This window comes from Alosa pseudoharengus, unplaced genomic scaffold (genome assembly GCF_046254945.1).
Source record: "Alosa pseudoharengus isolate Yale_2024_CS ecotype anadromous, Long Island Sound unplaced genomic scaffold, YU_APseudo_1.1 YU_APseudo_1.1_scf_1, whole genome shotgun sequence".
Taxonomy (NCBI): domain Eukaryota; kingdom Metazoa; phylum Chordata; class Actinopteri; order Clupeiformes; family Clupeidae; genus Alosa; species Alosa pseudoharengus.
Window position 1 is genome coordinate 19421718 of NW_027468564.1, and position 25677 is coordinate 19447394.

The 25677-nt window shown below is 42.2% G+C and overlaps 1 protein-coding gene across 2 annotated transcripts in view; it reads right to left on the reverse strand.

Annotated features, from left to right (window-relative positions):
• LOC143122626 (guanylate-binding protein 4-like) overlaps nt 1-16737 on the reverse strand; it is a 32544-nt gene extending 15807 nt beyond the window's left edge. Inside the window, exons 1-14 of one of the 2 annotated variants that reach the window (XM_076283431.1) lie at nt 16656-16737; nt 15272-15489; nt 13626-13703; nt 12918-12967; nt 12010-12119; nt 11545-11753; nt 10383-10625; nt 9409-9689; nt 8484-8696; nt 8271-8373; nt 3899-4190; nt 2629-2737; nt 1968-2198; nt 987-1363 (exon numbers count right to left, since the gene is read on the reverse strand). In XM_076283431.1, coding sequence (XP_076139546.1) covers nt 1139-1363; nt 1968-2198; nt 2629-2737; nt 3899-4190; nt 8271-8373; nt 8484-8696; nt 9409-9689; nt 10383-10625; nt 11545-11753; nt 12010-12119; nt 12918-12967; nt 13626-13703; nt 15272-15464 — 2337 coding nt within the window. In that variant the 5' untranslated portion in view covers nt 15465-15489; nt 16656-16737 and the 3' untranslated portion in view covers nt 987-1138. Of the gene's footprint in view, nt 1-986; nt 1364-1967; nt 2199-2628; nt 2738-3898; nt 4191-8270; nt 8374-8483; nt 8697-9408; nt 9690-10382; nt 10626-11544; nt 11754-12009; nt 12120-12917; nt 12968-13625; nt 13704-15271; nt 15490-16655 lie in introns of those variants that run through there. The other variant, XM_076283417.1, reaches the window with a different exon arrangement.
• Between the last annotated feature and the right edge of the window lie 8940 nt (nt 16738-25677).

Sequence of the window (25677 nt, forward strand, 5' to 3'; positions counted from 1 at the left end):
CTGGGTCATTGGCTGCTATGGGCATAAAAGGAGAGAAACTCATGGTGTGGCCCCCATCTTCCCCTGACCTCAACCCTATTGAGAACCTTTGGAGCATTATCAAGCAAAAGATCTATGAGGGCGGGAGGCAGTTCACATCCAAGCAGCAGCTCTGGGAGGCTATTCTGACGTTCTGGCAGCTCTGGGAGGCTATTCTGACATTTCCTTCAGCTCTGGGAGGCTATTCTGACATTCTGGCAGCTCTGGGAGGCTATTCTGCAAAGACATTAAAGCAGACACTCTACAAGAACTCACAAGTTCAATGGATGCAAGAATTGTGAAGGTGATATCAATGAAGGGGTCCTATGTTAACGTGTAACTCGTCCTGTTAAGATGTTTTTGATTGAAATAACTTTTGATTTAATTTATATCACCTCCTAATGCTACCCTGAAAATCCAGAGTTCTCGCGAGAGCACAAAGGAATTGTCTCTGCAAGACACTCTGGCAAAGAGCAATGATGCACGTTACTTTTACTCCAACATTCCGGGGAACCAGCTAAACTGATGAAGACAGCGTTGCAACGTTGGAGGACAGTACACATTGGTCGTAGTGTTATCCGATTGCGTCCAAGTCCGAAATCATTCAGAGTAAACATGGTCTAGTGTTATCCAGTTGCGAGCAGTGAGATTTTTAAATGCATGCTTGTTGTCGCCCCTCGAGTTGCGCCATTACATTGTTCTTTGCCAGACCCTTAATCTTTCTAGATTATCAGGGTCTGGATTGTCCAGGCTATCCTAATGCTGCAAATTCAACAAATTACCATTTTTTGTTCTTTACAATCTATAAAATGTGTTGTTGTGCATAATAATTTGGAACAGTGCATTTTGAGTTTTTTTTATTTTTGAAAAAAAAAAAAAATATTGTCATCATTGGGAAACCTCCAATTCAATAAAATTGGAATTATACTCTAACGGTTGATGACTTGGAAATTATACTGACTGTAATTTGCATCAACTATTTAGGAAAATCTGAAAAAAAAAATGCATAATAATTTTGAACGCAGTGTAGAAATATATTGACAAACATTAACCACAAGTACCTTGGCAAATCTATAAATCTCTATACCACATAATTGGTTTTAGTAAAAAAAAAAAAATCTTAATCCTCCTCCTGTCCAGCTGGAAGATCTTCTGATGACCCAGTGACCTCCGTGACCTTTGGCACCTTCCTCACCACTGGCACCTCTGGAACCTCCCCAATTTGTGCCGTGTCTTTCGACATCTTGTAGGCGTTTTTCTCCTTCTGGGCCAGAACAGTTTGGAGAAGTCGATCCTCCCTCTTCTGCTGGAACTTGTAGTACATCTCCATGACCCTGCCAAACAACTGGAGTGGGTACACAACGTTATTACAGTTTGTTTTTAGTTGTAGTTCACTCACTGGTTTTAGTCTTACTCTCTCTCGTCTCAAACGGCACATTTCCGCCAGTGCACTTTAACGCAGTGCCCTGTGTGCTGTGTGCTTACTCGTGGAGGGTTTTAAACAGAATAGTGTTGTCTCAAATCAAACACCTCTTTGCACTTAATGGAACATGAAGATCACAACATTTAAATATAACTTTATCAGTGTCCTCTATTTGATAGTGACACGATCAAACTGTTTCAAAACAAGCACAGAAAATTATAAAACCTCCACCTCCTCCACCAACTCTCTGCTGCTCCCTATAATCTACCCCAGCACCCCCTATACCTGCCCTAGTAATCTAATCTACCCCCATACCCTAGTAATCTACCCCAGTACCCCTTATACCTGCCCTAGTAATCTAATCTACCCCAGTACCCCCTATACCTGCCCTAGTAATCTACCCCAGTACCCCTTATACTACCCAAGTACCCCCTGCCCTAGTAATATAATCTACCCCAGTACCCCCTATACCTGCCCTAGTAATTTACCCCGATACACCCGACCTCTCTGATCCTGCTCCTCCTACCTGCATGGTGTCCTGAGCAGATTTCTGCTGCTGCTCCTCCTCCTGTTGCAGGCGCGCCTCCTCGGCCTCCCTCTGGGCCTGCTCCTTCCTCAGCTGCTGGATCTGCTCCCTCAGCTCCTGCTCCTGCTGGTGGAAGCCCTGGATGAGGAGCACCGTCTGCTCCGCCAGCTTGCTCTCCAGCGCCCTCTCCTGCTCACCCGCCAGCAGCGCATACTCCTGCTTCAGCTTCTCCTGAGGAGGAGGAGGGAGGATGGTGGGTTGGAGAGGAGATATTTATAATCCACTACTAAATGTTTTCAATTATAAGCACAGGCAGTCACATAAACACTACAAATACACACACACACACACACACACACACACACACACACACACACACACAAACTTAAGCAATAAGCCCGAGAGGCCGTACTGTAGGTTACGCTGACTCTACAAATGCTAAGGGGCGTTGTTAGGCACGACACGCTAACGGAGTATCAAGTTGTGGTAGCGCAGTAATATAGAACGGAATGCGGTCAAGGTGTATGTTTGTGCTGGATTTTACAACAGCATCGAACATGATTCAGCCAATCACAATCAAAGACCGGAACTATCAGTTTTAGAAACACACATACACTACAATACAAACACAGATTAACTAAACACACACATACACACTCACGTTCAGACGGTTGAGGTTCTCCTCATGAGTCCTCTTCTCCTCCTCCAGGAGGCTCTCTAGCCGTTTGTTCTTCTCCTCCTCCTTCCTGTTTTCCTGCTCCAGCAGCGCCATCTTCTGCGCCTCCTCTGTAGAGGAAAGGAAAAAAAAACACTTGTCCAATCACAGCTCCCCTCACTCTTCTTTACAGCCAGTAAGTGCAAAACATCCCATATCACCAACCAGTCACAGCCCACAACTCCATTACTACCACTACCTGTTTTCAGTTTCAACTTTGCCTCATGAGGAGGGTGACAATTGTTCCAAATCAAAGAATTAAGTCAATTACCCTTCAACCAGAGCCAATCAAATTCCTTGAATTCTTGATGAAAGGTTTCCATATGGGCCCAGCACATCTGTGGTGACACTACTTTACATCTTCCATGGTAAAAAAGGAGCCGCCTGAACCTCATCTAAATCTCTTCAGTCCAAATGAAAATGAATTTAAGTTTACAAATAGCAAAAAAGTAAATAAAAGCAAAAAACAAAAAACTAAATTATCTTCCCAAACACATACAAATCCAAATTGAGGTTCAACATGTTTATTAAAATGTGTTGTGCCGGCAGAGAACGTTTACATGTGCAAATGTAGACTTTGGAAGCTGGGACTTAACACTGCAATATCAATCAGTTAAATCAATTGAATTACTTAATGGCTTATTGTGCAGACAGCTTTGCAACATAAAACAGGAATGACAGGCAAGATATAGTAGAAGCAACCTGAACTGCTCCTCCAAACCAGGTTTGTTTCACAGAAGTGAAAGGTGATAAAAAATAAAACAAAAAAGTGTGTCAACGGCAAATAGTTATAGACTTCATAATGGCACCACATTTCACCGTGACAGGAGAAAAAAAATTATACTAGACTTGATAACGGTACCACTTCACCATGAGAGCAGAAAAAAATAATACGATAGTAAAGGCAATCTGAACTGCTGCTGATTCAGAGGACAAAGCAGATACAAAGGGAACAAACACATACTGATCATACACATAACTTACTTTATTCTCTGTTTTTATCAACAGTTCAACAGTTCGGCCCAGATGTCAAAGTAAATTATGTTTTATGGGATAAATGGACTCAGACTCTCAGACCCTAATTTAAAGGCGTAAACAAAGTTGTAAACGGGTCTATTTCAACATTTTGCCCATTGCTTTGAACTGCAGGACAGCGGAGAGGACGTTTGCGCCGAGCTTGGCCACAGGCATGAAGTACTTCTTGAAGAACCCCGGCTCAGTTTGCTTCTCCTTTTCCTTCTTGAGATGCTCGATCTCCTGGCTCATGATCTCGGCCTTGTCCCTGAAGCCCTTCTCCATCATCTCCTGCTGCTCCTTCAGCTTGCTCTCCAGGGCACGGTCCAGCTCCTCACGCTGGAGGCGTCTCTCCTCCTCCATCTTCTCCTCCATGCGTCTCAGGCGCTCCTCCTGGTTGCGTTTCTCGTCCTCCAGGGCGCGCTGCAGGTCCTCTTGATGCTGCGCCGCCACCTTGGCCTGCTGCTCCTGAACCGCCGCCTGCTCACAGGCCTCTGAGGATAGAGGGAGAGGAGTGATGTGGGGGTTCACAGTGCCGGTCCAGTTTTTGGGGTTTAGGTCAGAAGGGTTTGATTAGGGGGGTCGGTGCATTGGTCCAGAAAATATAAGAGGGAGAGGGGGGTAATGGTGGGAGAAAGGGAAAGTTCATAGGGGCTTTTAGGGGGTTACTGTCCCATTGGTTTCTTGAGTTTTTTGGATGAGTATGTGTGTGTGTGTGTGTGTGTATGTGTGTAACAAAACACACATTGATAATGGACACTGGCATTATCTACATTTACTTTCTAGTCCCTAGCAGCTCCCTGTACTTAATACTTTCAAGCTTCCAAGAAAGGATGACAAGTAGTTTTGACAACATTTGTTGGCATTTCCATAATGACAGGGCTCTATCATCATCAGTGACTTCACAATTATTAATGTTGCTGGCAGATTCCAAAGTCAGATAAACTCTAGATGTCCAACAGGTATAAGGCCCATCTTACAGCAACTTAGTCACATCAGCATGCAACTATAGGATCAAGGTATTTGCTCATTCTGATTGGCTCTTGAGGTCACAGTTTAGTTGTGATTGGCTGAAACAGACAGAGCTGAAAAATTCAAGATGGCGTCGAATGGTAAAATTCCTTAAGGTACTGTCTGTATAAATCGTCTTGTAAATAAACTACCAGTGCTCTTTCAAAGTTCTCAATGTCTCGTTTTAAATGTCAATGAAGTATGGAGCTACTTTGAGCCTCGTAAATTGTGTAAAACAGTGATTTATTTGCATGGCTAGGCCGATGCCCGAGGCACCCCCAACGAAAAACTGTTGGTAGCATTGGCTAACTAGCGCCAGATTTCTGAGTGCAGGGGGACAAGCCGAGGTGAGCTATGAGACAAACGTTAACACTCGGTATCATGTTTCAACACACTTTAGGTCAATATCACACCGGAATTCTTCTTTAACATGATGACATTGCAGTTTTTGAAAAACGCTTGGGATGTTGTTTTTTTCGTTGCTTTGCATATCATATGCTTTGATCTCTGGTGACGCCCCTTGGAAAAGGGAGGTGAATGAACCTTGCCCAGACCCAATCTCAATTTCAACTGAGATAAGATCTGGTGCTAACCAGGCGAGGCGGACATTTTACCAGTAGTGCTGTCAGTTAAACGCGTTATTAATGGCGTTAACGTAAACCTTTAACATTCTTTTTGGTCTGACAAATTTTGTCGTTTTTTCACATGCTAGCAAGAGTCTGGCGGACCACTGTCGGTCCATTGGAGGCATAGCTGGCGGTCCGCTGGCATTTTGCTCATCGGTTTTCTGGCGGTCCGCTGGCGGGTTGCAGACAAATTGGCCAATATTTTGCCACTATTGGTCTAAACATTTTTTCATTTGTTCAGTTATACTCCATATGTCATTTCATGAACTTTTCTAAATATTCATGACAAGTTAAATTTAAAGAGATGGTGGTCCAGAGGCGGACCACAAGTGGCACGCCACCGGCGGCATACCACCAGCGGTCCGCTATCTGCCAATCTGATTTTGCTATTTGGGCTGTTGCAACAACTAGTAACGTTAGAACAACTACCACACCACACCGGATCTAGCTAGACCGAAAACTAAACAATACCAGAGAATGTCTAATAAGGGGAGAACTGCCACTCTCGGAAAACTTCCCGTTTCTGAACTGGTTGCAGTTCCTTCTGTGGTTCCACATGAGGGCGCTCGTCCACGAGTGCAGAATGCATGGAGGTCTATGGAGCTATACCCCTCAAAATCCACTTTTCTCGGGATATAATTTTTTTTCAAGTAATTTGAACATTGTATTCGAAAGGGGAGGCAAAGAAAATACACTTGGTGGAGTATTATATTTTTTAAAGTCACTTAATTGTTCTAAAAAGCCTTTCAAACGTGTCAATGACGTCACTCATTAGCACAATGCTAGCGTGTTATGGGCAACAACGACCCAAACTGTAAGAAATCAAAAGGACTTAAGTACTCGTTCATTCAACTTTTGACCTATAACCCATGTTGAAGTTCTACAAACTACAATCAAATCTGAGATTTGTCAACGACAATCAGGTGAAAGAGACAAATTTAGCCGTCTAGCTCCATTGACTCCCATTCATTCTGCACTCATGGCGATCGCCCCCAGTGGAAATATGGTGGAACTGCAACCAAAATTCGGTACAATGGGACTTAATACGGAGTGGCAAGGCTCTCCGTAGACGGGCTCTGACAATACGCACTGACGAATGGTGGACGGATGGAATGGAACGTTGTGTGTGCTGCACGTACACGTCCCCTTTTAGGGGAAAGATGACTGTTTGGATATAATGGAAACCTATGCTGCATTGAAGTGGGGAGCAAAAAGTAAATCTTGAAACAAACGTGAATAAAAGGCACAAAATAAGGTTGGTGTAAGAGTTATCTGTGTGTTTATGGGATTAATGTGACCATTATGTTCCTATTTTTTGCTCTTTCCAGTTTACTAACAGGAGTGTCAAGAATGTAGGCACAGTCAAACTGCCCGTGGCTGACTATAACTAAGTTCGGCAAGCTTAACTTTACATGTCATAACATCAACTAAACACAAGTCACACATTCATTCTATCACTTGTAATATGAACGTAACAACTAGGTGAGATAATTGGCTATGTTTTACTGAAGTTCTACAGTTAGCTAGGTAGCAAGCTATGGTAAGTGTAGCTACGTGCTAAATTTGTCCTCAACATTGGGGTATTGGAAAGAAATTAGGTTGGTAACGTACATAGTTTCGGCATGAGTAAGTTACATACACATAATTCTTCATAACTGCTGTGTTTGTAAAATGATTGAATGTCCTGTGAATTAGTAACTAGATGTAACGTCAACGTGTGATTACTAGCTGTCTTTCCCATTGGAATCAATGATATAATGTTAACTTGTTTTCCGTTAAAATGGGGCGTGATGCAGATTAAATGTATCTTTATGATGATGTGCCGTTAGTAGGCTACATAAAGGCATGCTACACACTTGTTTGGGCTTACGAGCCGGCCAAAGAGTAGTAGCCTAGGCTGACGCATTAATGGTGTGCCGCCAAATATTTTTTCACCGTTACTTGTTCTGTTATAAACAATCCTCTTTGGCTGCTACAGAGTCCAGGAAGGGTCACGTTGGTAAATATTTTTAGACCGCACTATTGCGTTCCTTGCAATAGTTTTGCGTTCCTTCGCAATAGTTTTGCGCTCCCTCGCAACACTTTTGCGCTCCCTCGCAATACTTTTTGCATTCCCTCGCAATACCTTTTTGTGCTCCTCAGGATCATTTTTTTTCGTTGCTTTGCAGTTTCAACTTGGCATTCGTACATTTCAGTCCCCATTCACGCAGCGCTGTCAGCGCGTTAGTTGAATTCATAATTTATAACCGCAGAGTACCTAATATCATATTAAGTTCATAGTCAGTGTTATATCAGAGCGCACAGTTAGTGAGTGGGATCTAGTGGGGGGAGAGCTGGGGAGAAATAGTTGCTGCAACTTGCACAGCTGTGAGGCTCCTTATGAACTGGCATAACTATAGTTACCAGCCTCACAAAGTAACATTAAAGTGAGGATTTTAAAGTATCGTTTGTCCAATTCGACATGGGATGTGGGGCGGCTCGCTGAGGGAGCAGCAGAATCGAGGGAGAGCGTGCTCTGACTGTTGACTGCTGACTGGGTGTTTCTCCAAATGTTAGCTCAGTTGTTGTTAAACATGGTAGCAAGCACTGTCGTTCAAAACACATTCACATGTTAATGACGTCAAGCACAATATTTCGGGAGGGAACACAAAAAGTATTGCGAGGGAACTCAAAAATGTATTGCGAGGGAACGCAAAAAGTATAAAGTATTTACTTAAAGTTAAGTTAATAAAGTAACTTGATTTGCTTTCATTTAAATCCCAATCAAGATACACAATAATTGCCTTATATTGTTAATATGGACTCCTGGAAAGTTCAGAAAGGCAAAATAATAGAATTTTAATCATGTGATAAAATATGTGATTAATCGTGATTAACTATAGGAATTCAGCGATTAATCATGATTAAAAAATGTAACCGTTTGACAGCCCTACTTACCAGCCATCTTTTTTTCGGCCTCGGTGAGTCTCTCGTCTGCCATGAGGATGGCGTTGGCCTCGGCCTTCTTCTGCTGGAGAAACTCCTCCAACATCTCTTCCCCCTGGGGACAGCACAGGACATACAGTTAGAGAGGATGCACACACGCGCACACACACATACACACACACAGTCACACACACACACACACACACACACACACATGGCACTCACCTTCATGCCCTTCTTGTCATGCTGCCGGTACTTGGCCACCATGGCGTCTCGGTCGCGGCAGTAGATCTCGTACCCGCCTGGCTTGGAATAGATGCCCTGCTGAATGTTGCCAGCCATAGGCGCGTACAGATCAGAGAGAAGCTTCCGGCACTGCTTCTCCGAGGCGTCCATGTTCTCATTGACCAGCTGTTCATAGAGCTTTGACACTTTCTCCTGTTAGAGGAGGAGCCATAAGATACACTTTCAATCAGTCAACATGACTACTAGAATATATATAGTCAATGGCAAACAGAATATAAAACAGTCCTTTAAAAAAAATTTACTTAGTACTATAGGTTAGGTATAGGTATTTTTACAAGTTACTTCGTTCACATGTTTATGTCAAATATTTTGTGTTCTGTTGTTGTAATTTCCCAACTACTGGCCGAGGTTTAAACATTGATTTTGCAAAATTGCTTCAGCTATGAGGTTAATACATCAGAGCAGTTGATATGATATTAATATGTTTTTTTTTTTTTTTTTACTTGCATAAAATGCTGCCCTGCGGTTTATACCCAATGTGGCTAATACACAGGACATTACTGTGCATCATGTCTGCTATGTGTTCTTTTGCTTGGTGTGTAACACAGATTGCCCATATTGGACATATAAGATATTGAAATTGAAATGGTATGTGGCCTCAGCACACCATTGCAACTGGACAATAGAGTTTGTAAGGAGAATGGGTTCTCTAGCCAGGAGCACATATTGATGGAAACGGTATATATACCACTGTATATACTGTATACCACTGTAAGTCTTTCAATTTATTCCTGAATGAATAAATCAAAATAAATACTCAAACAAACAAACAAACAAAACACTGCACGCCAGGCCTACAACTTTGCAGGTTGATAAAAAAAGGTTTTTTTTCATCAACACTCACCTGCAGCTGTGCCATGTACTTCCCCTCCACGTCCTTGAAGGAACGTTTCAGGAACTCCTGCGTTGCCATGGCAGAGAGGCGTTGATGTTCCGCCGAGAGAGGTCCGAGATCAACTGGGAACTTCTTCTTCAGGTTCTCCATGCCCTGCTCAAAGAGCTGGAAAGCTTCCTTCACAGCCGTCTGGTTCTCGATCTCCGCCATGGCAACCACTGCGTTCTCCAGACAGGGAACCTTGCCGCTGTTGATGGTGTCCACGTAGATCTTCACAAGATGGCTGAACCCTACAGACAATGTGCAAATCATTCAATCTAGATCTCAAATCCTATTGTATCAGGGTATAAGTAAAATAAGAACATTCATTTCAGATTTTTGTAAACAGTAGTACCATAATAACATTTTAAGCTCTGAGTGTAAATTTGCAAATATAGATAGATCTTCACTAGATGGCTGAACTGTAGAGACCATGAGTGGAAGGCAAGGGGTGGTCACTCAATCTAGATCTCAAATTCAATGAATGGATTCAAGGTATAAGTGACACTAGAAAATTGCTTTCACATACATTTAAATTCCCCAAAACAGTAGTATGGTAGTAACATTTTAATTTTTGAGTGTAAAATTGATTCATGTATTTGCACTTTGAAAGACATCAAGTTTTAAACATGAGTAGATTTATTAGGCCTAACATATTTCCAGCTGTGTTCTAGTATTCAAAATGTGTACAATGTGGCCATTGTAAATCAAAACGGTGGCCATTTTGATTTACAACACGGTGGCCATTGTAAATCAAAACGAGGCTATGCGCAAACCAGGATTGTTGTGTTCTCTATTCACCAGTAGGTGGCGAGAATGCATTAATGATATAGTCAGTGTACCCCATAACATCCTTTTTGTTTACACATGGCCGGGCTGTCAGTTAATTTTCCATCTGACGGAAACAGGCTTCCATAAATACAAAGAAAGACTCTGTGACTCACGGCTGCCAGTGACTGTGTGACCTCCCTTCACAGTCTTCACACGACACTCCGCAAAGACGTAGCTGCAGAAACGGTCAGCTACTTTCAGGAAGTCAGGGTCCAGGTCGGCCTCAGCCATGGAATCCAGGCGCGTCATATTTTTCGCCTCCGTCGGGAACGGGAAGGTGAAGCACTTCCGGGTTGGGAAGAAGTTCCGGATGCACTCCCTCGGGAGATTGTAGGCCACCACTTTGGGACCGTAACCTGTGGATCCAGATCCAGATTGACATCCAGACTGAAACTGAATTCACTCTCAACTTGTTTAAAATGAAAGCTTTATATTTAAATAGTGTGTTATATATTTCTATATATAATTTCAAACTAACACAGGACGTGTATGACTAGGTGAAACAACATGCTGCACTTAAAAAAGAATAGCAATAACTGTAATTCCTTTTGTCAACAAAACAAATCTACATTGTGTTATTCCACTGCTTGGTTGAATTTCCCATTGGCCCACGTAATTTAGAACGACCATTAACCGTACATGTATGTTATCTGCACACCTATGAAGTAGATCCATTTTTTTGGCCGTATCACACTTGTAGCCTATATTAATTCGCCAAACTCGTGAAGTTTAAATGAACTGTCACGTTGCATCCGAGCTGTAAAATGCAGACGATCAGAACATTGCAACATTGTAGCATATGACGGAGGTGGCTTTTAGCTAGATGGATGACAGCAGGCTAAGTAAAATAGCGATGTTTCAAAGCTAAAGTTCATCAGAATCTTGGGATACGCCCGCTTGACAGCGGGAGAGATAGAACTAACGACTGGCCTTTGGCCGTAGCAACCATCCATTTAGAACTAGTAACGGCAGTTTGTCCTGTGAGTTGAGAAATTAGTTGATATGTGTCGGAAGAAATTACTTCTACAAACAAGAGAGTTTTAGCGATTAAAACGTTTAAATTGTAACAGGAAATGAACACAACGCAAGTGGCAACAGTGGAATAAGCGGGATTATGGACTCCACGGTGGTCTGTTCACAGAAGTTAATGCACTACGAGGTTTAAACAGCCCTCCGCTTCACGTCGGGGCCGTTTTACAACCTCGACCGTGCATTAACTTCTGTGAACAGACCACCGTGTCGTCCATTATCCCTTACTTATTCAATGAGACAAACCTTTCTTAAGCTGCAGGGCAAAGTCCAGGTATTCATCCTCACTCACATCGCGACCATCGATCTTCCTCTCCAGAGTGAAGTCTCGAACAGCCCACACGAAGCTGGGGAAGAAGCGGACAAACTCACACTCCTCCGGCATCTCGTCGTTGTCCTGTTTATTGGCCCCTGCGGACTTTACCTGGATCTGTTCGGTCAGCTCCGCCACGTAACTGTGATTGGCTGAGGACAAGTAGCTGTAGTAACTTTAATGAATTTATTTAGCTTTAATGATTAAGTGGTTCTTGCTTGCATGAAAGGCCAAAAACAATTACTCCTTTGGGTAGTATTTTATGTGTGTGTGTGAGTGTGTGTGTGTGTGTGTGTGTGTGTCTGTGTGTGTGTGTGTAATGTAGCCTATGTTTATGTGTGTGTGTTGTGGGGGGGGGGGGGGGGGGGGTGCTAGCCGTGTGTGAGATGGAAGGATACTGGAGTTTCTCTATGGCCTGGTTGTCGATGGTGCCTCTGCTGTTGTAGACCATGGTGCTACTGAGCAGCACACCCAGGCAGAAGACCCAAGCGTCATTCTTTGAGTCGCCCTGTGGAACAAGATCGTCAAGATGACATTTTAATGAGGAACATTCATCAGGTTGTGTATTCGTGCAGTTTTCAGTTTGCTTTCATACAGTAATACACTTGAGTTATGGTGCTGTTGATGGCATGAGAATGCTCCTGTAACTTAGTGTTGTAGTGTAGTGGTTAAGGAGCTGGACTTGCATGCAGCAGCGAGAAAGATGTGGGTTCAATTGCCGGCTTCCACCGTTGTGCCCTTGATCACTTAACCCTGAGTTGCTACGTGGACAATGTAACAATGCCTTGGAATGTAATTGACATGTAAGTCGCTTTGGAAAAACAAGACGTCTGCAGAATGAATAAATGTAATTTTAACGGAAGCCCAAACTGAGGGACGTGGGTCTGGGTCGCCAGATACCATTGTGAGTCCTCAGGCAGTGTTGTGGGCCTAATTTAACAGAAGAAGGTGCCAGCTTGAAAACCCAGTGGAATGCTCATGAATGGTCTGTCGTTGCTGCTTTGGTTATTTGTTGGGGCACTCAGGCTAAAAGCTTTGCTTAGAACCTGCCCTGCATCAACAGGGCATGAGCATTTAACTGCTAAAGACACCTACTTGTTGTTCATTAACACAGCTTTGTTGAATTTCCTGTGTGGGTTCTGGTTGGGCATCCAGGCCACTGGCATGCATGTTATTGTATCCTGTCTCATGTTGTGTAACAGACTTGGTTGTTGCTTAGCATCTGTGGGAAATGCCCTTGCTACACTGCATAACCTGTATAGGCCTACATCTGAAATTACACTGTCCTCAATGTAACTGTCCTCACCTTGTCAACATCACCAAGTCCTTCAGTGTCTAGCAGCACCAGTGTGTGTCCTGAAACAGAATTCACCCCATTGTTAAAGCATTCTACTTTGTATGTTCCACATGGTAACCATAGAGATCTCCGGTACGTTAAGACGGCAAACTGAGATTTTTGCTACCCCAGAGGTAAGTTGCTAACAAATTAATGGCAAGTTGCGTTGCAAGATAGCTCTGGGGCAGCAAAAATCAAAGTGTGCCACCTTCATGCACCTTCAAAGTGTGTTCAGGAAAATGTCTGCATTTCCGATTTTGTCCCCACGAGAGTTTAAGAGGTGCGATAAATCCAAATCCCCATGTTATTTTCCCATAGAAAAAAATATCAAGATACCGGACCTTCTTATATAGGCAAAGATGGTGGCTTTTTTGTAGGAGGTCTATAGTGACAACAATGACAGTGATTCACCACTAAAAATTCTAGAATACCACACCTCACACAAGGACAGTTACAGATTTGTACAGTTGTAATGGACACACAAGCCAACAAATAGCATGCTTTAGTATACTAAATATATTTCTCCTTATTCTTAATATTGACAAATTGCCATGTGCTTTTTCTAAAGCCTAAGAAACATTAAAAGGTCAATTTACAAATGTGTCAATAGGACACATGGATGGATAAACAAACAAACAGACAAATGAATGAATGAAATGAAGTCATGAATTTGCCCACCTTTTTTCATGGGATGAGGCACACACCACATCCAGATGCCTTTGGTCTTCGACTCGATGGTGCTGCCCAGGGCGAAGCCTGAATGAAATAATTTACATGATCACTTTTACTGTGACTGTGATGTGATGTTGTGTATTTCATTCACTATCTGTCGTAGCAGCATAGACACATGCATCAGCTAACAGCCATTACACACCAAATGCATAGCTCTCTATCACTGTGATCTCACAATTCTGCACTCTCCCTCTGTGTGTGTGTGTGTGTGTGTGTGTGTGTGTGTGTGTGTGTGTGTGTGTGTCTGTTTATTACTGTAAATGACTCACTAGAAAGGTGGCAGCTGCCTTCTATTTGAAACGGACCCAGTGCACCTCCTGCCTGAATGAGTTGATGTTCCAGAACTATTAGTGGTTCCTTAGTTAGTGGATCTAAATATGCCAACCTTCAAGTTCAATTTCAAGTAGTTTAGTGTCATAATTCATAAAATGAATTACGACTAATGGATATCCTTCAGCTAACTTTAAAGAATAATTTAATAGTAATTAAAAAGGTATATTGTGTGAAATGGTGAGTGTAAGGGGGGGTGGGGGTATGGTGTAATGATGTGTGTGTGTGTGTGTGTGTGTGTGTGTGTGTGTGTGTGTGTGTGTGTGTGTGTGTGTGTGTGTGTGTGTGTGTGTGTGAGGGGGGTGTGGAGTAATGGTGTGCGTGTGAGGGGGTGTACCAATCTTGACATGCAATAAAGTGTTCAACTGCATCAGTGTAGTCACATTTTTATCCTTTTTTTGTAGGATGGGCCATATGGTGAGCCATAATCTTATCTAGTAACCTTTCCTCTGGAATTACACAGAGAGACAGAGATAAAGGTACATAGATTGCACATACTTACTTAGATTGTACATACCTACTTAAAGCAGCACTACAGTTTAAAGTCTAAACTAGTGAGCGGTCTGCCTAAAAGGCATACACAACCTTGCCAACTCAACAAAGAACCTTCTTCTGAACCCACTTCTGGCGATATGCCAATGCGGTGTTATGAAATTGTCATACTAACTTGCTTACATACTAACTTTCCCCCCTAGTATTCGCTTACTACATTTTGCCCATCGCTGCTTTCCCCCCCTAGTGTTTCCTGAGTTCCCAGTACCCGGAACAAACAGCTGCATAGTGTACAGCCCAGATGGCTGATGGGAATGGTACATGCATTTATCTGACCTTCATATGATCATAAACCATCAACATTAATTTGAAGATGATTCCAAAGCCAGTTACTTGAACAAATAAAATCAAGCTGGTTATAACAACTGGTGGTATCAACACTTTACTGTCACAGTATTGTACTCATAACTTAAACAAGAAGCTGTAATTAAACGCTTATAGTGTGTGTGTGTGTGTGTGTGTGTGTGTGTGTGTGTGTGTTTACGTGCGTGCGTCTGTCTGTCAATGTACAGTATGTGAGACTGTGTGTCTGCATGTGTTTCCTATTCTTGTTATTGCTCCTGTTTCCTCTCTGTGTTCCAAAGTGTTTATGTGTGTATGTACATGTGCTTGCTGCTTGCATATATGTGTGTTTGTAGCTTACGTTTTGTGTCTGTGTGTGTATATGTGTGCGTGTGTGTGTGTCTGCATGTGTGTGTTTTGTAGCTTACCTGACTGCTGCCCGGCCAGCCGGTTCATGAGGTAGGACTTGCCGGTGCGGTAGAGCCCCACCACGGCCACCACCACCACGGGCTGCTGGATCCTCCGCAGGAGGTTGAGGGCCGACTCCACCGTCTGCAGGCCCTGGTCTGTGTTCTCAATCAGGCACACAGGCGCTGGCATGGGGGGTGGACCGTTGGACATGGCTGGCTCTGAGATGACTGGACAACTTAAAAACAAAACCAACACATCTCCTTTAATAGGTCTTAGATATATATGACAAATAAAATAAAAGACACAAATGTATCTGAATAATCTTCATCATAATTTTACTCATTGTGGACTCTTTGACATGGATGGGTCAAAGATGATTGGGCAACCTACACTGTTTAAATAATAATAATAAAAAATTGCACCTGCTTAAATAGGTAGGATAAATAAAAGACACAAACAAATCGTTATTCAATTATCTGAATAATCTTCATCATTTAACGCATTGTTTTTTACAGTGTTGCTAGAGGTCAGAGTTCCTGAAAGGGATGAAGTGCTTAGCTTTTTGTTTGATAAGGTCTTCTTAAATGACACAATAGCGCAGGTTGTAAGTCACATATCTGATTGTGAAATGAAAGGAAAACTGTAGGAGAATGTGGAGTGCGTGTGTGTGCGTGTATGTGTGTGTGTGTGTGTGTGCGTGTGTGTGTGTGTGTGTGGGGGGGGGGGTCAACAGGCTGCATTATGACAAAGGACAGTCAATCAATAATCAAGTAATACATCAATCTGTGCCAACACATTCAACTGTTAAAGGGACACCAGGCAAGCCTGATGCTTTTTCTCTACGAAACTCCCCCAAGCTCGGTCTGAAACTCTTTTCCTATACACACGTTTGCAACAATCTCTAGCATTTTGTTAGCCTGCCTGCTTCGGTCGGTGGGTAGGATACACTGAACTTGCAAGCAGGATATTCTTCCTACAGGCAGTAGGGGCGGGCGAGAGAGTCTTCATTCGCCCTGTAACGAGTCATTTAACCATGTACCGACTTACGAAGATGAGTAATTAACACGAAAACGTTGCCTGGTGTCCCTTTAAACAACAACGACAACAACATAATTTAACTGTTCACAGCGAAAGTTGCCTCCAGTATAGACATTTGCTATAACATTATTATTATTAGGCTATTATAGACAAATGTCCTTCTGAATCGCATCATCAAGTGCATGGTTAGCCTCAATAATCTGAACACTGTGTAAAAATCCTTTCACTTCGCGACCGATTATTTTTGGGTTATAAAGATATTACATTATGATTGTAGCCGCGAGACACATCTGGAAAATGAAAAGGGTAACACAAACGCAGGCTCAAACTAGTTTTGTAGCCTATAGCCTACTTCTAACTTACCTTTAGTAGCTTAAAGAACTTGCCGACAGGAGATTCAAACTTCACTGGCGTGCAGTTGTTGCAGAATGGTAGATAAGCACGCAGTGCAGACCCTAAAAAGGATGAAAATGAAACCGACTGCGCTGCTTAGGCTATAAAACACGTAGCGGTTTTACTGACTACGCACACATTACTTGTAGGCCATAGAAAGTGACCATAGATATATATGCAAAGTGACAAGCAAATCAAAACAATCACGCAAAACCAGTTGCACGCACATGGTTAGCAATGCAATGCTGGGGTTTGACAGCGCTGTAATTTATGCAGCAAACTACACTACAAACGATAGGCTACTGAAAAAAACAAAAACAAAACAAACAAAACTCAGTTTGTGCAAAGCCTCCACCGCACAACCGAAATTCTGCTGATTGGCCCTAAAAGCATCCTCACCAAATCTCCCCATCTCACTGTCAACATTGATGGCTCATCTGTCCACTCCACCCCTGTTGTTAAAAACCTTGGCATTCAGCTTGACTCCACCCTTAGCTAGACCCTCATATCAAATCACGATTGCTTTTTTTCACCTCCGTAACATTGCAGGCCTCCGACCCTTCCTCTCTGCTAGTGCACAGACTTTGGTTCACTCTTTCATTATGTCCCGTTTAGATTACTGCAACTCACTTTTCCTTGGTCTCCCCACTAAAACCCTTCAAAGACTACAATATATTCAAAACTCTGCAGCTAGGCTCCTCACCCATACCAGACGATCAGCACACATCACCCCCATTCTCCATCAACTCCATTGGCTACCAGTTCCGTCCCGGATCAAATACAAAGTACTCACCTTCAAAGCCCTCCACAACCTTGCTCCCCCCTACATCTGCGACCTCCTGACCCCTTACACTCCTTCCCGCTCACTCAGATCCTCTGACCAAAACCTCTTGGCTATCCCCCGCTCCAGACTCTCCACCCTGGGTGGCAGGTCCTTCAGTGCGTTGGCCCCCAAACTCTGGAACTCCCTCCCCCAACCCCTTCGTGCCTGTCCTTCTCTTCCTTTCTTCAAAGCACACCTCAAGACCTTTCTGTTTAATGATCACTTCTCCTCCACACCGAACACATAGTTCCTACAGATAACTTGTCTTTGTTGTATTAGTGGGGGGCCTTAAGCACATAAATAGGTCGTTTCGCGCAATTTCTTCTAAAAGCGCCAAATTTGGCACAGATGTAGCTCAAGTTATACTGAAATGATTTAGCTAGGGCGCCGGAGCCAAAGACCCTTGGGGCCAAGATGGCAGCCAATCCAATATGGCCGCTGCCCGAAAAGGGTTCCGACTAGCTTTTAACCACATGAGCTACAAATACAAACTTGATGTCTTTTTCAACTTAATTGATCATGGGAAACACATAGGAATGTTTATATTTATGACCCAGTATATCTGGACAGATTAATGCTCCAATTCCAATATGGCCCCTGTCCAAAAAAGCAGTTTTGACTGTAGTTATACCCCATTGTTTGCGCCAATTTATCTACAAGCACCAAATTTGGCACAGATGTAGCTCAGGTCATACTGAAATGATTGAGCTAGGGCGCCGCAGCCAGCGACCCTTGGGGCCAAGATGGCAGCCAAATCCAATATGGCCGCTGCCCGAAAAGGGTTCCGACTATAACTTTTGAACCACATGAGCTGCAAGTACAAACTTGATGTCTTTTTCAGCTTAATTGATCATGGGAAACACATATAAATGTTTATATTTATGACCCAGTATATCTGGACCCCTTAATCCTCCAATTCCAATATGGCCTTACACCCCATTGTTTTCGCCAATTTATCTACAAGCACAAAATTTGGCATGGATGCAGCTGAGGGCATACTGAAATGATTTATCGAGGATGCCGGAGTCAGTGGCCCCTGGGACCAAAATGGCTGCCAAATCCAATATGGCCACCACCTGAAAAGGGATTACTGTAGGCTGCATATTTTGACCCAGATCAGATACAAATGTAAAATTAATAAATATTTCACCTTTTCTGGCTATGGGAAATATATATTTATGATTGGGTATATGTGGACCCTCAAAGTCCCCAAATGCAAAATGGTGACTGTCCGAAAAAGGGTTTTGACTACAACTTTTGAACCGAATAAGCTACAGATGAAAACTATTTTTTTTACCATGACCACACATTAAATGCCCTAAGCTTTCTCAAAAAATAAGAGTCTGCTCTGACCCTTCTTTGGGGCAGCCGTGGCCTACTGGTTAGCGCTTCGGACTTGTAACCGGGGGGGTTGCCGGTTCAAACACCGACCAGTAGGAACAACTGAAGTGCCCTTGAGCACCTAACCCCTCACTGCTCCCCGAGCGCCGCTGTAGCAGGCAGCTCACTGTGTCGGGATAAATGTGTGCTTCACCTCACTGTGTGTTTACTTTGTGCTGAGTGTGTTTTACTAATTCACGGATTGGGTTAAATGCAGAGTCAAATTTCCCTCACGGGATCAAAAGAGTATATATACTTATGTATACAGCATCAGTGTTGTACCTCCAATCCAGTTTATTGTCTATAAGAACACGCACATATTTGTAGTTCTCAACAACTTCCTCACCCAGTATTGAAATGGTATTTAGCTCAGGCCTGGCCCTACAAAAGTCCACCACCATTTCCCTTGTCTTAGCCACATTCAAGACAAGGTGGTTGTTTCTGCACCATGTCACAAAGTGGTCCACCAGTTGCCTGTACTCCGTCTCCTCACCATCACTGACACACCCCACAACTGCAGTCTCTGAACTGTCTGAGAACTTCTGCAGGTGACATGACTCAGAGTTGTACTGGAAGTCTGAGGTGTACAGTGTGAAAAGAAAAGGAGACAACACAGTTCCTTGTGGTGCTCCTATGCGACTGACTACCTGTTCAGACACACACCCTTTCATTCTCACAACCTGTGGTCTGTCAGTCAGGTAATCAGTAATCCATGAAGTTGTGGAGGCTTGTCACGAGGCAGCATAGGCTGTATGGTGTTAAAAGCACTTGAGAAATCAAAGAACATGATCCTCACAATACTACCAGCCCCTGTCCAGGTGAGAGTGTGTTCTATGAAGCAGGTAGATTAAGGCATCCTCCACACCCACCTCTGGACGGTATGCAAATTGTAATGGGTCCATGTAGTGGTCACCTGTGGTCTCAGAAGATGACCAACAACAGTGTTTAGCCAACTACTTCCTTTCCTACCAACTTCCTTCCTAACCAGGTGTACTTTTTTCCATAAGTGTTTTGTTCTTATGACTACAATTGTGAGAGAGACCATAAGAATGAGAATTCATGAGAGAGCAAACAGTTATTGTGTGCACATTCCACCTTCTGGCAGGTGCAGGACAAATTAAAACTTACTCAATTGAAAAAATATAATGTCCGCAACACTGCTTTTGACTCCCATATATTTAATGCACAACAGGCAACGTTTCGACCCTGCTGGGTCTTCTTCAGGCAAAAAATCATGAGAGAGACCATGATAATTCACTGTTGTTGTTTTTTTGTTATTGCTGTTTTTTTGATATGCTAAGCAAACCTTTGAAGAGTTTTGGACAAATTAATTGACTATCTTATTCTTTTAACAATTTGACATATTATAAATATTGCCTTGCAATAATAATTGTGTCTTATTCTTTCTTATATGATTACATTTCAAAATGTATTCACCTGTGGTACATTGAAAGCATTTCACTTTTATAAGGAAATTAATCCACATTGAGAATAACCTTCAAAGTTGTGGTAAAAAAAGATTTTCAACCAAAGTCTTGAAAAGAATACAGGTTCCAGACTTACACAAGCATACATATAAATATGCCAATGGACTTCCTGTGGTCAATAAACTAAAAATAGACACAACATCCTCATTTGTAGCGCATTTGGTTCAAAATTTGAAGCACAATTCGGAATTCGGACAGCAGCCATATTGAATTTAGGGAATTTGGGGGGTCCTGATAAACCCAATCATAAATGTAAGTATTCCTATGGGTTTCCCATCATCAAAAAAGGTAAAATAGACATCAAGTTTGTATTTGTATCGCATCTGGCTCCAAAGCTATAGCCGAATCCCTTTCAGGCGACAACCATTTTGGATTTGGCTGCCATGTTGGTCTCAGGGACCACTGGCTCGGGCGGCCTGGCTAAATCATTTCATTATTCCCTCAGCTGCATCTGTGCCAAATTTGGTGCTTGTAGATTAATTTGCACAAACAATGGGGTGTAAGGCCCCATACTACAGCTGAAACTGCTTTTTTGGACAGCGGCCATATTAGAATTGGAGGAATAAGTGGTCCAGATGCACCGGGTCATAAATATTAACATTCCTATGTATTCCCCATGATCAATTAAGCTGAAAAAGATATCAAGTTTGTATTTGTAACTCATGTAGTTCAAAAGTTATAGCCGGAACCCTTTTCGCGCAGCGGCCATATTGGATTTTGCCGCCATCTTGGCCCCAAGGGTCGCTGTCTCCGGCGCCCTAGCTAAATCATTTCAGTATGACCTAAGCTACATCTATGCAAAATTTGGCGCTTTTAGATGAATTTGCGCGAAAATGTGCTTAAGGCCCCCCACTATATTGTTTTGTTTGTTTGTTATTGTATTTCCCTGCCTTTGTCTCTTTTGTATTGTTTGTTTGTTTGTTATTGTGTTTCCCTGCCTTCCTACTATGTAAAGCGACCTTGGGTTTGAGAAAGGCGCTATATAAAATAAACTTATTATTATTATTACTTTCACTTTCGAGTAGCCATCTACGCATGCAAACAAGGTTTACAGTCTGCAATAGACCTCAACAGTCAAGCCCCTCCTCTGAGAGAGTTTATGTTCCGGAGTTCCCCTTTCATTTCTCCCATCGACGTCTGGGGAAATCCGTATCAAAATAGTTATAGACCATGGCTTAGGCTAACCATCAGCTAGCAGTGTGCGAATTACACCACAGTCTGGGGGGGGGGGGGGGCTTAGCGGATAGAGGCTGCAGTCACCCATCCTGTCTCTTTGGCTACAGCTTTGGCACATCAGAGGCCCATTCAAGGGCAAATGGGGTGACCCTTCTCTCCTCTCACTATAGATGGGGTAGTGAGCTGGCTTGCTGTTGAGCCATCCAAAGGCATGCCCAGTGTGTGTGACCAGATATGGATGGCTTTACAGGGCAGGGAAAGGCTGTCAGGGGGATATGTGAAGGATCCCTATGTCTCTCTGGGCATGGATTGGCACACTTTCTGAAGGGGAGGGCTCTGTGACTATGTGGTCTTTCAGTTGAATATGTCCTCTGCAATAGAACCCTATGACTTTGGGAAATGAAAGTCATCTAAATGAATTAAAGTAATCTAAAGGATGACATTATTTAATATAAACATTGGTTTTGATCAAAACAATTACTTTATGTCCCTACAGCAGTGGTTCCCAAACTACGGCCCGCCAACTCATTTTGGGTGACCCCCCAAAACATGTCCGTGGTATATAGCATCTGGCCCGCACGGGAGTACGACATCGTCAAACTATAACCTCCGTAATTACCCCATTCATTCTCTATGGCGAGTCTTAACAGTACACATGTAATACTCCTTTTGTCCACTGGTGGTTTTTTGGCGTTGTTTCGCGTTTGCCATCAAAACGGAATGAAATGTAGGCCTACCTGCAAACAATGTAAGAGGCCTATGCTGACTGCATCAGTGCTCAAAGTATTCTAAACGTTTTATACGTAATTATTTGTTAATAACTAACTTCTATTCAAGTCATATTTCTGGGACTTTCTGGGATAATTATTTCTATGTTTTATTCACACGTTCAAATGTTCAGAGTTCAAAGTTCTCATCAGGTGAGTGAAAGTTAGAACGGTGGTCATTTCAGATGTGTTTGCCAGCACTTCATAAAACTGTCATAGTTTGATAACTTTAAATTATTTGTAGGATATTGCTTGTTCACAACTTGAGCTATGTATGCAAAGAAACAGAGTATTTTTATTAGTATTATTTAATTTGAGCTACATTTTACACTGATATGGCATGGTGGCAACATAAACACAGCTAGCAATGGTATTAAATTGCAGTAGCTTATGATTAAATGTAATGGAATATTCAACTAAGATAGACTGCTGTTGTTCACAGCACTAAGCTGTTTATGGTTGATATACTCAGAGTCTCTGGCCCTCTCTTAGCTAGGCTATTTATTTTCCAAGGCAGACTACTGTACACTATGACAATATTTTATTTTATATGTGTCCAACTGATGGGATTTTTTGCAACACAGCTTGATTGAAGGGGTCATAGAATGCAAAACCGAGTTTATCTTGGCATAGTACAGAGAACCTCACCATCCCATTGACACCACTTTCCTGCAAATATCACAACTAATAGTTGACGTCAAGTCTGGGAAGTGCACCTTATTTGGCTCTGTATCTTTGTAACGCCCCAAAATGTGCATACACACCAGCCCACTTTCTGGCACCCGGAAATATGAATGGAGGTAGCGCCAGGTTTTTAAAGGACATTCTAGTCAATGAGCCACGTTCGTAAATACAGTGTTCCAGGCTGTTCAGGGAATGCTGACACTTTTCATAGTCTTCCCAAGGAACCAAATACTTGACGGGCATGGCTGAAGAAGATCCCAGTGAAGTCTGACACTAAATTATTCATTTGCTCCAACCATTTCACCCAAGACAGTTTTGAAAACTTTGGACAATTTAAAGCAGGATTTGCTAAGCTGCTGTTGCTGAAAAGAGTGGCTGTTCCAACCGTATTGTCTTCACAACTGCAAGCTGTAAGTATGATTTTGTCACTAACAGTTAGCGATGTTAATGTGTATCGATAGGTAGAATGTGTGATGATTCAGTTTATTGGCATGGGGGCTAACCCACGTGCCCCAGTAAAAAGCAAATATTCTAGAACAGGGCTCTGTTTTAGAATCTTTGGTAAAAAGGCTCTAGTGAAGCACCTGATCTAAACTATTGCCTAATGTCTTTAGTTGTCTTTAATGTCTTTGGTTAAGCCAGCTATCTAACAATGAGGTAGTATGGAAGCATAATGTTACATTCATAATGCTACAGACTAAGGCTCAATCCCATTTCTCATTCTTCCTTTTCCTTAGCATACCCCATTATTATTATATTATTATTATTATATTATACCACAATTATTATCATATTTTCTCTTTTATTTTCAGACCCACACACATATCCACATACGGTCGAATCGGGGCTGAACCGGGAACTTTTAGAATGGAATACGATGCAATAAAACCAGAGATATGTTAAAGGAACCATATGTAAGATTGTGGCCAAAACTGGTACTGCAATCACTATCAAATTACTGTTGAGTGGTGTATCCCCTCCCCCTCCCCCCTGACTCGAGGTTGCCAACCCGGATGCCAAAACACTACTGACTTTGTGATTAGTAGATAGGTAGAGGGTGGCGCATCAGGCCAAAACACAACATGACATGACAAAACACAACATCAACATCAGTTGAGGGCTGCAACTTCACTTTTTAAATGGCAATATCCTGTCCGGACTACTGTTGTCAGTGATATAAGTATTTAAAATGAACATGATTTCTGAATGTCTAGTGACATATCAGGGCCATTTTATGATTAATTGAAATACATTTCTTACATATGGTTCCTTTAAAACAGACCGCATAGCATTTGTTTAGGGTTGCCTAGCAACAGACGTGACAGCTTAATATTTGTGAAACAAAACAATCTACACATAGCCTATATTAAAAACTGCAAAATAATTTAAGGAGAAATCTGGCTGATTTTTACATGGATCTTGATCGCTACACGTCGCTGAGTACTGTTGATAGGAAAAATAATGACCAAAATCGGTGCTACGGAACTGGAGTAGCTGCAGCTAATGGCCAGTTACTCCCACTACAATAGGCTACATACAATGCTTGGTCTGGGGGCATCATCTAAACGTGCCTTTTTTGTCTCTTAACAGACTCAACATGTCATTAAAAGGTCTGTACAATATGAATAGAGTCCTTATGTGACAAAACAATGTATTTTCTACTCATGCACTGTAAAGAAAATCTAAATCTAAAAAGTGTTTTGAGACATTTTGAGTATTCATACTGTATATGGGATCATATTTATAATCTGCTGCTAAATGTTTGGCAGCTGGTAGGAAAAATGTGGGTGGGGGGGTGATTGAACTGCGCTCTCCCACATGATGAGGTACCCTTGAGCAAGACACCTAACCCTCAACCCTTTGTGTATCGGTCGATATACAATACCAATCCGATACCATTGTTGAATTAATAAACTGTATAGCCTAATTTACCATGAGGAAGAGATTAAAGGCATCAGGCTTGACTTAAACATTTGTTTCCCTAACTAAACATTTATTTCCTAAGACAAAATGTAACTAAATAACAAAAATAATGAATTGTTCTTCTTCTTATTATTATTATTAATAAAAATAAACAATTGTGCAGCAGCAGTAACTTGAAGCAGCATTCAAATTCAAGTAACAGTTATTACCAAGTAATTAATCTAACATGGAGACATAAAACACACAAATACAAAATTTTTCTCCCACCAAAAAAGCTTGTGCAGATAAAGGTATATAGTGATATACATTAAAACACCCCTGCCAAAATGGTTCACACCATTAATGACCTGTGAAAGCCCTCTATTTACCCATAGTGGTGCAGTCCGGTTTTTCCACCTTAGGAAGTTCACACAGAGTTTGAACAAGTTTGAATGTTGGTGAATAAAATGGTAAACGGAGTTGTACGTTTTAACTAATAAATGACAAGTTTTTAACAGGCAGTGTGATTGTTCACATTTTTTGATACCAGGCAAAGTTTATACAGATAACAGATGAAAATGACAATGTATTTGTTTAGAGTATTTTGTGTTGAACATCACACATTTCACGTGTTACCTAAAAATGCAACAAAAACCGGTGACGATGGTAGTTAATCTATGGCAAATGGTGGTTAATAACATCATGAATAGTAAACCAGAAATATAAAGCCTGACAAACTGTGGTAGACTGAGTACAGTTGAGACACTTTTTGC